Genomic DNA, 14312 nt, shown 5'->3' with positions numbered 1-14312 from the left:
TCTTATATGTTTTAGTTTTGGAAAAACCGATTAAAAATCAGCCGTAGAATCAAAAAGTTTTACACTATCGAAGAAATCCTGTACAATGTTTATCGGTAAAACTTATTCTGAAGGTGTATTTAAATTTTCAAAGCAATAGGAAGGGAATTGAAGCGGCCCATAATAGGATAAGATCAAAAAATATGGATGCGAGTAACCCTAATACAGCTACGTAATTAGCTTCAAAATTTTTAAATGAGTTTGCCCCATTCACGATCATCTTTTTATATCACCCTGTTGTGGGATAAACGCTAAAGAAAATCATAAAGCGATATTACCCCTTAGACCCAATTTTTATTTAATTCACTTATGTTTTTTGCTCTTTTCTCCTACATTTTTTTTGAGTTATTTCTTTTTTTTTGTTGTCTTCTAGAAATGTTTTGTCTTGTTTTATGTGTTTTACGTTTGTTCGTGGCATTTTTACGTACGTGTGTTGGTGTACTTTTCTGTCTTTTTACAACTTTTTATATAATATATCTTAAAAAGTTTTATGCTTATGCGGCTTATGTAAGGCCTTGAAGCTCTATGAGTTGCATTATTTTAAAGCAATTGAAATTTTTTTTTTTTTTTTTGTTTTTTTAACAAATAATGAAATTTGAAATATTTACCGAGTTTAGGAAAGCAATTCTTGTGAACACATTGCCATACTTTTCATACATTTTCAGCAAAAAATTTTTTAAAATGCAAATTTCAATATTTGTAAAAATGTTTTCTAAAACTTTGTATTTTACTATAATTGCAACAAAATCCTGGTAATGTATTTATATATATTTAAGAAAAAAAAAAAATTGTTGTTATAAATGTTTTTGTTACAAGAATAATTGTTAATATAACTATATATACATATCGGTAATTAATATTTATGGCACCAAATTATTTTATGTTGAATTGGGCCTATATATATATATTTATGTATATATATATATTTGTGTTTTTTTTATTTTTTATTTTTTTTGTAAAAAAGAATTAAAGTAAAAAAGACATTAAAAATTTTATTCTTCAAACATAGACACAAATCAATTTGGTTTGGATTTTACTACAGATGGTGTTCTTCACGTCGCCAGCTCCCAACGGTCCACATCAACTTCACCGAATATGCATTCGCAACGAAGAGGGTAAATAAAATGATTTTGTTTTATGGTTGTACGTATGTATTAACACTGTATGTATTCAGAAAAACCTTGAGCAAAACATCGAACTTCTCTTATGGCAATTCTACTCGTTCTAGCATACAAATGTTGCCGATAATATCTGGTTTGGTGGAAAAACAAGGACCGGAAATAGGTATAAAGGCCATTCTTTTTTTTGCTTCCCATACTCTTGATATTTTTATTATTGATTTCTTCTCATTTTTATAGAATATGGTGCGCTACAAGAAGGTTCTTTGAGTTCGACTAATTCAGTTAACAAATTTTGGTTGGGTTCCGATAATCAGAAAGAAGATTTGTACTTTTGGATGGCTAAGCAACAGGAGAGTAAGAAAAAGGAGAGCATATCAGAAAAAGAAATCATACGACCTACACCCATTAGTAAAGTGTCGGGACAAGCTCAACTACGGCATGGTATCATGCAAGACTCCATTAAGCTTTTAGATGCGCATTTGATTTTCGAGCCTTTGCTCACTTGCTTGGGAGTGATGCCTCAGCAAATGATCAACAAGTATTCAAATACTGGTATGTGTTTTAGGTTTTAGATATATAAACTCCATTATAAGTTTAATTCATCGTTTAGATATTTCGTCCTTGGAGAACTTCGGTACCAATTTATCATTAATTGGAACATTTGACTCGATACGTGTTGATATTGTTGTGTCAGAGGCTGGAGATAAAAAGTGTAAGGCCACTAAATTGCCTAATAAGAAGTCAAACGGTCGTCCTTCCATCATGATGGATACTCCACTGTTTCTATGTGAACGTGTGGGAATTGAATTAGAAGTGGTCAAAATGTCTGACGGCATGGTAGACCAGGCAAGGCAAAATGTCATTTATATGTCACGTCGTCAATTGAAAAAACATACCAGCACTGTTATTAACTTCAGTTTGAATATTCGATTTATATCGCAACAGGTGAGGATAGCATATTCGCTGCCAAGTATCCAATTCTATTTGCCTTAAAAATTAATTTTTAATTCGGCTTAAGGTTAATATGCCTTTATTGCGATTGTTGCATCAAATCACTAATATGTATCAAAACGTTAAAGACGCTCAAAATGAATTCCACGAACAGCCGGACATTAGTAAAAAATCAAATGCGAAGGACGAATACAGTTTGGGTAAGTTAGCAAAGTTTTCATAATTTCGGTTTCTTTTGTACAACAATGTTTATATTGAATTTACTTATAAGCCTCTGAGCCGAACGATATACCATTTGGTTCGGTTTCTGATCGATTTACTCACAATGAAAATTCGTCGGATGAACGATATGATAAATTCAATGAAATGATAAGCATGTCATGCCATACGGGCAATAAAGTAAGGTCTGCTGTGGGTCCCCTGATCCAACGTACGCCTTCTCCGAATGCCAAAAACAGACCGCAATCGTTCGCTCAAAAGTTACGCTCCACGGGTAAATCAGTTAAGGGAAAATTAGGTAAAATGTCCTATACACACACACACACACACACACGCATGCTTCTTGAAATTATTCTTTGATAACACTACTTATAGGATACACCAATCTCAACGAATCGAGCTCTTCACCTTTAAAAGATAGTCCAACGACTTCTGTTAGCGAACAACATTTGTTTAAATTATCTTTGGAATCGAAAATTTCATTAAACAATATTTGCGCTACTAGTGTTAGTGGAGATTATAACACGATTACTAAGAACGGTTTTAATGGCTTAATACCACCGCTTTTGGAGACACCAAATTGTTGGAAAACTATTTACCATTTGTTAGAACTGTATGGCACAATGCCTGAAACTAAAACGGTACAGCAGAGAGTGTCGATGACTAATGAAAAGAAACCCTTTATGTATACAAGAGAGGATGGACGCAATGATGACGACGATTTAGCTAGTGCTCCGACACCATTGCCACAGCATCGTGAATTATTTGGTTAGTAATTGTTGAAGCTTTCCTTCGAGAGAACCGACCCTATTGAAGTCTATTTTTAAGCAGACAATATTTCTCAAGAAAAGACCCGATTAGTCGTTTTCGGAGTGGCCAAAATTCACAAGACTCGCCTGTTAGCTACATTAAGTGGTTTGAAATTGGAAGCGGAAATCACTACTTTAAATGGTTCGGCTACATGGATTAAAAGGGCACGACCCGCTTCAGTAGAGTTCTCGCTGACAGGACAAGTGGGCAGAGCTATGATTGTGTTGCTTGAAGGTGTCGCACCTAACCAGCAGTAAGTTGTTCAAAAAAAAAAAAGAATTTGAAAAGAGCAAATCAGAAACTTTGTCTTTATGACTAGGACCGTGGTGAAAGTGACGGTGGGCAAAAGCCAAACTCTTTATTCCAGCTTAACGAAGAGAGGGCGAGACAAAAATAGTGGTCTTCTAACTATCGGACCCGTTAATATAGAAATTCCTCAACATCCAGTGGCATTGCATGGTATGATGACTCGTTCTTCGAAGCAGCTGTCGTCAACTCTCCAAGAGTTAAGGGTTGGTCGTAATTCTGGGCGTACCACGACTCGGTCTCACACTCAAGAAGAACCAGAATCGCCCTTTCATGCTCGCAACTCTGGATCTGGTATTGAGACGAAAGAGAAACCTCAACAAAAAAGTCGCAAATTTAATATTCAAACTCGAGTTCAGTCGCAACAGAATGGCTTGTTGCAGCCTTTGGTTATGCAGTTTAATGTATTATTGCAGAGTTTATCTATAAATGCAGCTTTGTTGCCTTCGCTACAGGCTCAATACCGAATGAATCAAGTGAGTTCAAAAGGTGTGACTGGAAATCGTGCAAAATTTGTCATCGATCTCCCAACTCACACATTAAGCTTCAATACTAAAATTCAGGTAAGGGTGAGTTATCAAGTGTTCGTTAATGTTCCTGATAAAAAAAAGTTATTGAGAATTCTTTTGAATTTAGAACGAAATGAATTTACCGTCAGAAGCCTGTATCGCTCTACCCATGGTGCATGTTAGTGCCGAATACATACCGGAACATAAACAAGAGGTATGAGCTCATAATATTTTTAAAACGAAATATCTTATCTGCTTTACCTTTTTGCAGGAAATTGAACGAGTTGAAGGTATTGTTTTACGGCAAGGTGGTTATGTAAATGCTTCGGCAGAAATTGGGGAATTCGAACGCTGCCTTACTACTGATTTACTCAATCATTTGGTTTTCGTGCAAAAGGTATTTATGCGTGAAATAAATGAAGTTTTACAGAAGGTATATGGAGGGGAGAAACCTGTACCTTTATGGTCGGAGGACAGTGATAGTGGCAGTGTTCAGGAGTCGAGTCTCAAACGTATACTATTCTGGATAAATGTCTCCATGAAACGTATACAGTTGACGGCCACAACTCCTTGCAACTCTGCTGTTCGCTTTGAAACTGGCACCTTAGAACTGCACCTTTCGAACCGCGTTAAAAATCTTGGCGAGGGCAATGATCGCAAGCTATTCGGAAAGGCGCACATTGACTTCAACCTCTCGTTGGGCCAATTGATACGTAATGTGATATTCGATGAAGCCGAACCGGAATTCCAACAATATGCGTTCTTTCATACAACTATCGGTTTACGTAATGCATTCCAAGATGAGTTGCTTAACGAAGATAAAGAGTTAATATTACTGACTTTGAAACGTCCTTTGGTATACATTCAACCGATAGCTGTTGATAAGGCCATATTAGTATGGTTGAATTATAAAAACGCCTACGAGTATTGGGCGGAAAAGAGAGCTAATCTCAGCTGTGGCAATAATCATCAAACACAGCAGGTTGGGAGTTGCTTTATTTAAGCAAAGTTTATTTTTTTTTTTAACACCTTTTTTTTATAAGGTGTTTGATCGAGTAGCCTTTGGCCAGTTAAGCAATATAGCCGGTTCAAATTTATCAACCCTGTTCTTGCAGTTAACTGTTGAGGATATGGGTATTTGCTTGCCGTTGAATCACGTGGCTAATGTAAGATTTTTAAAATAATTTTTAATATTTTCGTAAATTCGTCTTTTTTTCCAGTCTTGGGGTTCTCGTTCCTATCAAGATTTTGAACCCAAGGGCGCAGTAGTGATAACCTTGGAAAATACAATTATCTCAGCATGTAATTCCGGCTCATTGGTATCTAAAGGAAAATTTCAGGGATTATGCTTACGATTTGCCGATGACTTTGAAACTACTTTGGATGATTGGAAGCCCAATCCCAATGAATCCATTATGAATGTTTGTGTGGTTTCCGAGGGAACCTATGAAGTTTGTTCTCGCACCACCGCTGCCAAAAAGATGGAGAATGCTAAGTGGTTATTAAACGTCAAATGGCAAATGGAGGGCGTTGATATACACTTAGATATCAATATTGGTAAACAATTGTCTTCATTAGGTCACACTTTAACTATGCTTACTGGTTTTGAAGAAGAAGATACGAACATAGAATCGCCTGACAGCGATGAGGGAGATCAAAGCAGTCGCGATTCATATATGCATAAAAGAAAATTTGAAAACTTACCTGCGTTTGTGTTTGACCCTACAATCGATCCCAAAAAGCGTTCTTTTATGATGGAAAAAGAAATGGCTGAACAATTGAAGATTATTAATGACTTGAGAACGCTTGGAGCCTCTCATAAGACCGTAGGTCTAGAAGAAAAAAGATTACAGGAATTACAAGCCATATGTTTTAAATATTTTCGACGTGACATGATCCAAAAATGGAAGCGTCCTTCCATGAGAAGAGGCATAAAGTCCTCAAACAGATCGTATTCATTTGTAGGCTCACAGAGAGAACATATAGATGATGGCATGGCCACGTATTCGGGCCGTCGCTTGGATCCTATAGCTTCGAATGATGAAATCTCAAGCTTGCAAAGTACGCCGGCTTCGGGTCATTCGAGAAGCGCTTCGTTGAGAACCTGTCCTACTAACCGTGTCACCTTCTCTGAGTCGATGCGGCAGAGTTCTTTGCCGAATGCCGACAGCGATGACGAACGACGTAGCAACGATTCTGAGTGGCGTCCCCAAGATGGAGTAGGCGAATCACCTCCTAGTGAAATAGATATTGATGGAACATCGGTAGAGATGCGACGAAAACATCAGTATCAGCAGAAGCCGCAAGAACCCAACATCGATTTCGAATTGGATATTAAAGTTTTAGTGAATTCAGGAAAGTGTGTCTTGCACACTAAGGAATCTGCAGATGATCGCTATCTCGTTAGTGGACCCACCACGGTAAAAACTCACAAGCGAGAGCGTAGCGTTGGTTGCGACTGGGGTAGTCCCACACCATCGCGTCGTCACAGGGACAAAAGTAAACTACGTTATAATCCTTCAAATCTTGCCATGTTATCGGATTTAACCATGTTTTATATACCGGGTTTGGACGTTAAACTTCACTATCAATCGCGAACGGTCGATTTGCCGATAACAGAGAGTATTAGAATTATTAGTGCGGAAAGTCATCAATCTATGACGTCCTCCGGCCTTAATCGACGTTCAAGTAGCAAGCGCGCTTCGCTTTTCGCTTGGATGACATTGCAATCAATACCAGAGGAAACTATTATTTCTCCACATATTTTGGAATTCCTGGAGCAAACTCTGGAACCTATACCCACCAAAGCGGACAGTAGTGAATCGCAGACACCGTCACCTAACGCGGTGAATTTGGACATATTACCAGCAAATTACGTTACATACGCTTCTTTTCCTGTAGACGTTATTGTTTATTTCCATATGCAGCCTTCGACATTCAGATTTTCTTGCTTGCCAGTTTCACGCGTCGAATGTATGCTGCAGTTACCCAGTCTAGATATAGTATTCAGCTCTAAAAGATCAGCCGACGAAGAACAACAACCAGTGATGGGAGCACATACATCTGATTCGACACACATCCCCCCAATGACTGAAAAGGATAAAACTCCGCACGGTGGTTTAAGCGTTACTGGTTGTCTTGCTGATTTTAATGTTTACATATTTCATCCATACGGTGGTAAGAAAACGAACATAAAGGAAGCTCAATTTTCCCCGTTAACGGATAATGAGCGTAAGGATTCTTTAAGCATAAATGTGGAATTTGTGAAATTTCATTTGACCCGATGTCGGAAAGTCTACATAGAGCCCTCGCCCCTTTCTAAAAAACAAATGGATCAGTCGAGAGCTGTTATACGTTTTTCAACTATAGTAGATATAGGTAGCGCTTCGTTTAAATATGATATGCGCAGACTTACCGAAATCTTGGCTTTTCCCAAGGCATGGTATCGTCGAAGAATTGTAAGACGTTTGTTCTTGGGAGATTTAAGTGTGCAACAATCAACTAACGAGAATGAATCCTCTTCGGGAACACCTTCCACACCAAAGAACGCCTATAAGGGGCACTCTAAAACACCAGAGGCGAGCAAGTCTCCGACAGAAGCCTTTTACATGAAAGATAATTTAAAATTAGATTTCGAAGGTCAGCCGACTTCAACGCAACAAATGATTTCTCATGGCCAACCGATAGGGGCAGCTCGTAAATTAAAAACGTTAGGTAAATCATCAAGTGGCGATTCTTCCAGTACTCCACCATCGGAGAAGAATCAAATTACCGCTTGGGAAACGCTGGTATTGTTCGCAGTTAACTTTACTAAATTGAACGTGCAAATGAATATGGGTAACGTGATGGGCAACGTGGTATGGTTGACTAAAGATTTCCAATCAGATGGACGATTGTCAATAGGAAGCACAGGCTATAAAAATATGTTTGTTGGTATTTATTTGGGTGGTTCCTCATTGGATGCTAAGGGAGGTATAGTAGGTGGTAGTTTTGAAGTAAATAAAATCAATACGCGTTTTCACATAAAAGAGGAGTCCGGCATTGAACCATATCATACTATGGGTTTAAGCTTTATGGCTTTAGAATTAAGATTGGATTATATGGGAACTTCGGTGCTTATGACAAGAATTAGTTCATTTTCGGCGGCCATGAAAGATGAATGGAAAACGTCGTTGCTCAAGGGCGAGAACGGGATAGGAAATCATTACTATAGTGATGGGTCGACCAAAGCCATAATATTTATTCATGGAGATTTGTCATGGGATCAGGTAAGAATACTAGTTTAAGAATATTTAACACACCTCAATTGAGTTTGTGCATTAAGGAACTTGATGGTTGTTCTGTATTTTCAGTTGCAAATCATGATTTCCAAGTCCACTACAGCAGATTTGTTAAAAATGTATTATAAACTTGAAGAATTCTTTACCCAACAATTCAAATCTTCAAAACGAGTTTTCTCCAGCTTAGAACCACGGTTGCATGAACGTAATACGAGCATGAAACGTCGACAACACATGAAAAAAAAATCAACTGCAGGTGAGTTGCCCACAGTGGAGACCACCAGTACTGATGCCAAACATCATCGTCATTGGCAGAAACCTTTGGAATTGGTGGCGGGTTTGGTTGTACCATCTTTGGTTACACGCTTGCCAAGACATGGCAATGTCTTGGGCGGTTCAGTTGAATTGCATGGCAATAATATATCGCTGGCTTGCTTCCATGGCATTAACTTCAAGTCGAAATCGTGGGCGTTGTTTAGTTTAAAGTCTCCTTCTATAAATTTTACTACTGAAGCACGTCAGGACCATGATAGTCGAGAGGTAATGGTTACTCAGACCTTAACTTCATGCCTAGGGCAAACAACCGAAGTGCAGCAGCAGCAAAATCACTCCATGGCTATTGTCAGCCGCATAACTCGTAACATAGTCTTTCCACCGCAATTCAAGACATTAAATGAATGGTTTCACTATGCCTTTGCTAATAGTGAAATTGATGGTGAGTAAAAAAAGAAAAAAAAGAAACGGTTAAAAAATAAATTTTAAAAAATTTTTTCTTCTTTCGGTATAGCGGTCGATCGATTTCCTATTTTGGAATGTGATCGTGAAATTGCATCGAATTCTATAGAGAGAGCACGATCAGCGGCTTCTAACACTAATAACTTGGCTAAATCGCAAGATCGTGAAGTGATTTTTGCTTTGCCAAGTTTGCATTTGCATTTTAAAACTGAACATACGCAAGGTTCTACGACACCGCAGCGTCAGGATTCCAAGCCCGAGGTTATCTGCAGCTTTACTACAGAATTTGATGATCATATTTTTGTGACTGTAGATGCGGATGCCTTCTTCTTTTTACACGATCTAATAACCTCTTATGTAAAGGAAAAGGAGAAAGTGGTAAATTATTTACAAAAAGTAAGCAGAGAAGAAAAAAAATGCTTTCATTTAATAATGTTTGCAGATTGGTGCTCAGTCAACTAGAGCTGCTTCACCCAATTTGTCCCAGAAACATCAGCTGAAGCCTTTCATTAGTGAAGAAATTTCCAAGGAAACTATACAACAACAACCAACAGTTAGTACGACTAGCAGCACTCTGACTACTAATAAGCCAACAACATCGGACGTCAGCAATAATATGACAACAGCAGCGGGACAACAATTGACAGCCAGTGCTCAATGTTTGAGCAGCGAGACTAAAGAGGCCATAGTTACCAAATCAAATACGAATATTAATATAGCAGCTGCGACGAATTTAGGTGGTAAAGAATCTTTGCCTTCAGCTTCAACGAAAGCTGGAGAAAATGCAGCATCTGGCTGCATTGACCTGGAGTCATTTGTTAGAGATTGGCGTCACTTTGAATGTCAGACTTGGCATTTGGAACCCACTGTTCGTATATTGTATTGGGCGGGCAAATCCATAGAACCCTACGGTATTGATTATATACTAAATAAGTTAGGCTTTAGCCATGCTCGCACCACCATACCAAAGTGGCTGCAGCGTGGCTTTATGGATCCATTAGATAAGGTGCAAGCATTAATGATGCTGCAACTATTAGCTATGATAAGGGAGAATAAACAAGATGCAAATATAAGACCATAGGTTTTAAATTAAATATTAAACGATACACGATTAATAGAATTTTCAAAATTTACGCTTTTAGTAGTAGTGTTTACGCCCAAAAGTTATTAGTAGAATAGCAATGCGAAGACGGTATTTTAATGATGTGCTTGTAACGTATTATATACGCAATATATTATTGAGAAAGATTATTTGTATTATATTATTTAAAATGAAATTTCAAGCAAATTAAGCGGTGAGAAAACAAAACACTTTTTAAAAGTATTTTTTCAATCAAATATTTTGTATTATAATTTTTTGTTTTATTTTGTTTTAGTTCCAAAATGTAATGTTTAAGATTGCGATTGCTTTGGGATATTCATCTCATTGTTGTTATGAATATTGTTGCTCATTTACATTATCTTTGCTAATTTAGAAAGCATTAAGAAAACCATAATAATTATGTCGCATTTAATCTAAATAAAATTAATCGATAAATGTCTATAAATTGTGGACTGATTTCTTTTTAGTTAGTTAGTTAAGTACATTTTATTCAAACGTAATCAGAGTTTGCGAGAGTCAACGAAACAAACTTAAGAAATAAAAGAAAAAGAAAGTGGAAAATGGAAGATGGCTTTGGATTTTAAATATACTTAAGCGTAGTTAGCTGCTGCAGAAAATTTTTTTTCTTTGTTTCCATTTCAGAATTATTGTAAGCGAGTAATGTTGTTTTCTTTATCAAAGCTGAACTATCTTTCATGGAAAATTGGAAGCAACAAAAAGAAGGAAATGCGAAAGAAGTTATTTATATTCAGCTACTCTCGAACTCTCTGATAGATATCGTCCACGTGCACTTGGATATATTTCTGCGATATATACACAGTTGCAAGATGAACAAAATTGATCCAGTCAAGCTTCGTCGCACACGTAGGATACATTTGGGATAACAGTCTTAAAAGAATTGCAGTAGTAAGTCTTTGATCAAACTAAAAACAGTTTCTTACATTTGGGCACATGTCTGCAAGAGGCAGAAGAAGTTGAGATAAACCCAACTTTTATTATACTGACTGATTTGAAATCATTTCTAGAATCAGAATCACATTCTGAATTAATTTCGGCTTGTCTGTCCGCCTGTTCGCGTGTCAGTTTTGTTTTCCTGTGTACAGCCTATACGTCGCAATTTTTGAGATAAACTGACGAAATTTTGGGACACTGACGTGTTTTTTGGCCCAAGGACGTAGGCTATTTAAAAAAAGTTCGCATTGGATTACTTTTCCAACGACTTTTCATTCCATGGATAACTATAGGGTAGTGTATGGCATGACATGGTATTTAATGATGGGTCGTGTCCCACTTTAATATTTTTACTAGTTACCTGCAATTTTCCGTCGAAATATCTTTGGTTATAATTCATTCACTGAAGGAAACACCATTGCTAGCATATCATAAGTTTCTTAGTTTGCATTTGATTTACGCGTGCGATTTTAATGTTTCTAACAGGTAGGACGCTGCGGACGATATCATATTTATTTACCATGTCCATATGATAATTAAACGAATCCAGTTGTTGCTTAATCAGAAAACTCGAATTGATTGATTGTGAATCGTCACAGATGCAAAATTGAAGATAGGAAGGTGAAATTCGGCCTAAGCATTCCTTGATCGATTAAGAATACGCGATTAAAAAATGAGCCCAACCTGCTCATAGACATGCCAACAGTACAGAGCAAAACAAAATAACTTTGGAAAGAAAGCACCAAAAATCTTTTCATATTTTCTTCTATATAAGAGTAGACATGTATTTCCTGCACTATATCATTAGACAATCGATATACAACATCTGAAGGTATCGATTTTCTTATGCTAACTTTTTAAAATCAAAAACCAGTCATATTGGCGGGTGCCGTAGATCTAGTGCTCTGTTTTCTTTCGTCGGCTATTCGTAAAATAAAGTGATGGTCGGAAAGAAGCGAGGAAAGAGAATAACATAGGGAAGCAGCTTAACGGCCTATAACTGCGATCAAAATAAACACGATCAAATTGACATTTGTAGCCGCAAAACACATACGCGCATATTTGGTAGTTCCGTTCCTTATCCACTCAGTTACTAAATCCAAACTAAAATCGAATGGAAATTCAATTGAAACTGAATTACAAATAAGTAATAATAGTTTAAATAGAGGAGCGCATTCGATCGGGCGGGGCGAACATGAAAATTATATTACACGTACAGCATAGAACACTTATCCCTGCATATTACACAATATGTTACGATCGTCCAAATTGATAATATTTGCTGTAATTGTTGGTCCTTTTAAAATGAAATTACAACAATCAGCAGTAATTGAGATAATTTGATATACGTAAGTAATGCTGCATTTTCCAATACATCGTATAGTTATCTATTTCTTGATATTAATCATACGAGGTGTGTTCAACAAAAAAAAAAAAAAGTGAAATGTTATTTTTCTTGAAATATTTTATATTTATTCATCAAAAGCTATTTTGTCTCCCCTTAAATATAATCCACTTGCGTCTGCGCTTTTTGCACTCCTCGAAGCATTTCTGATATGCGGTTGTTAGTATGGCCTTGAATTTTTCCAGTGATTCGGTCTTTAGCTTTTTAATCATGGCAAAAGTGCGTCCTTTCACGGGTCTCCTCCGTTTTGGAAACAGAAAAAAGTCGCAGAAGTTCAAGTTCAGCGAACACGTTGTCGTCTGGGGTACCCGTTGTCAAAAAACATCTTCTCGGGCTTCTGCGAAGAATCTCCAAGCACATCAGCAACTTTATATCTGTCAAAAACAAACGAAAAATGAAAAATTGTTGATAATGTCAATATATGTTTGGTACATGTGGAATATGGCCAAAAAAAAATAAAAAAAATTTGAAAATCGAATGCATGTAGCCCACGAAAGAGTCACATTTTTGTTGTTTGAGCACAACTCGTATATGGTAATCCACCAAGAACTTGGGAAAACTGTAGCCTAATGTCAGTGTTTGTTGAGATTGAAAAGTTGAAAAACGCCACGCCCATAGTTAAGAACCAACTTTAAGATGACAGTCACTTTTTTTTTCATACGATACGCGAGCACAATACTGTCTTATTACAAGTACAATCCTACATCAGAATGTAATAAGTAATAAGTACAAACAAACAAACAAACGTATTTAAGAGACAAACGTTTAAAGGCGAAAGCGAATGGAGGTGAAATATCGCATTTACTTAAGTGCATAAAATGAAAAAAAAATGGAAACTTAAAAATTCATTCAACCGAACTGACAATTAGTTTTTAACCTCTATTAACTTTGGTGTAATAAAGACGAAAGTAAATGTATTCGTTGTTTGCTTTCGGATAATATTATTTTCTGCTGTCGTTGTTGCAGTTACTCATTGTTTACATAATATAATGAAGATGACGAGAATGCTGATGATGGGCGAGAATACTATGACATATATGGTGAGTGTGGTTGGCTGTGAAATACTTGAACTCTTTCCTTAAGCTGAATTCATAAATTTTCTGGAATTTTTTTTTTTGTCGCTTTTTCTGTTTTTCTTAAGCAAGTTATTGCTCAGCAAAGAGTTTTACATATTGCAGCCGAGTTGCGAATATTCCTTTTTACTCGATTTTGTCCTTGTTTTCTTTTGCATTTTTAAGTGATATAGCTGAATAAATTTGAAGTTCTCTTTAGAGTGCGTGGCGAATAATAAGGACCGAAAAAGGCCACATGAAAACTCATCATTATAGATGAAATCATAAAAAATATAATGAAAGAGCTATGTTCGACTTAAGGCGAATTTCGAACGAGCGCCAGATCAAACACTTTATGAACTTCTGCAATTAGCTCAAAAAAAAAAAAATGTGAATTCCCCACAAACTTAAGGATTCGCATAGCAAAGCATCGATATGACTAAAATAGCTCAGGTGCTTATGCTCGTTAACAATATGTAGACTTTATAGTTTCGCTGATCGGTTTTGCTAGGTATCACAAGTAGCCATTAGGGGGAATTCCATCGATTCTCAAATGTGTTTTTAAAACAAGCAAATTTAGTATGAAGCATCTCGCGTTCTAAGTGTCTAAACTAAATTTCTGCGAATTTAAGAATCCGCATAGCAGAAGCATGGATAGAGGAATAGGATGAAATCAGCTCAGCGACTTGTGCCGGATATCCAAGAGCTTTGGATAGGCTTTGTGAGGTGTTACAAATACACAATGTTGGATAATATACTTGCAGCTTTTGTTGATGAATACAAAAATGGGATGCTTGGTTGGATGATGATATTATGCATGTTATAAAAAGCA

At 36.8% G+C, this 14312-nt stretch overlaps 1 protein-coding gene across 3 annotated transcripts in view; it reads left to right on the top strand.

Moving 5' to 3' along the window:
• The window catches only part of LOC119634241 (transmembrane protein KIAA1109), a 30589-nt gene extending 20296 nt beyond the window's left edge, over positions 1-10293 (top strand). Inside the window, exons 17-32 of one of the 3 annotated variants that reach the window (XM_038028299.1) lie at positions 1049-1154; positions 1214-1323; positions 1398-1712; positions 1771-2105; positions 2179-2311; positions 2383-2628; positions 2706-3098; positions 3162-3393; positions 3460-4015; positions 4083-4169; positions 4227-4937; positions 4999-5121; positions 5176-8223; positions 8308-8950; positions 9023-9348; positions 9413-10293. In XM_038028299.1, coding sequence (XP_037884227.1) covers positions 1049-1154; positions 1214-1323; positions 1398-1712; positions 1771-2105; positions 2179-2311; positions 2383-2628; positions 2706-3098; positions 3162-3393; positions 3460-4015; positions 4083-4169; positions 4227-4937; positions 4999-5121; positions 5176-8223; positions 8308-8950; positions 9023-9348; positions 9413-10051 — 8003 coding nt within the window. In that variant the 3' untranslated portion in view covers positions 10052-10293. Of the gene's footprint in view, positions 1-1048; positions 1155-1213; positions 1324-1397; positions 1713-1770; positions 2106-2178; positions 2312-2382; positions 2629-2705; positions 3099-3158; positions 3394-3459; positions 4016-4082; positions 4170-4226; positions 4938-4998; positions 5122-5175; positions 8224-8307; positions 8951-9022; positions 9349-9412 lie in introns of all 3 variants that reach the window. The other 2 variants (XM_038028300.1, XM_038028298.1) reach the window with 2 other exon arrangements.
• The last annotated feature ends 4019 nt before the right edge of the window (positions 10294-14312 follow it).

This window comes from Glossina fuscipes, unplaced genomic scaffold (genome assembly GCF_014805625.2).
Source record: "Glossina fuscipes isolate IAEA_lab_2018 unplaced genomic scaffold, Yale_Gfus_2 2, whole genome shotgun sequence".
In the NCBI taxonomy this organism is placed as follows: domain Eukaryota; kingdom Metazoa; phylum Arthropoda; class Insecta; order Diptera; family Glossinidae; genus Glossina; species Glossina fuscipes.
This window is presented reverse-complemented; position numbering and strand designations above follow the sequence as displayed.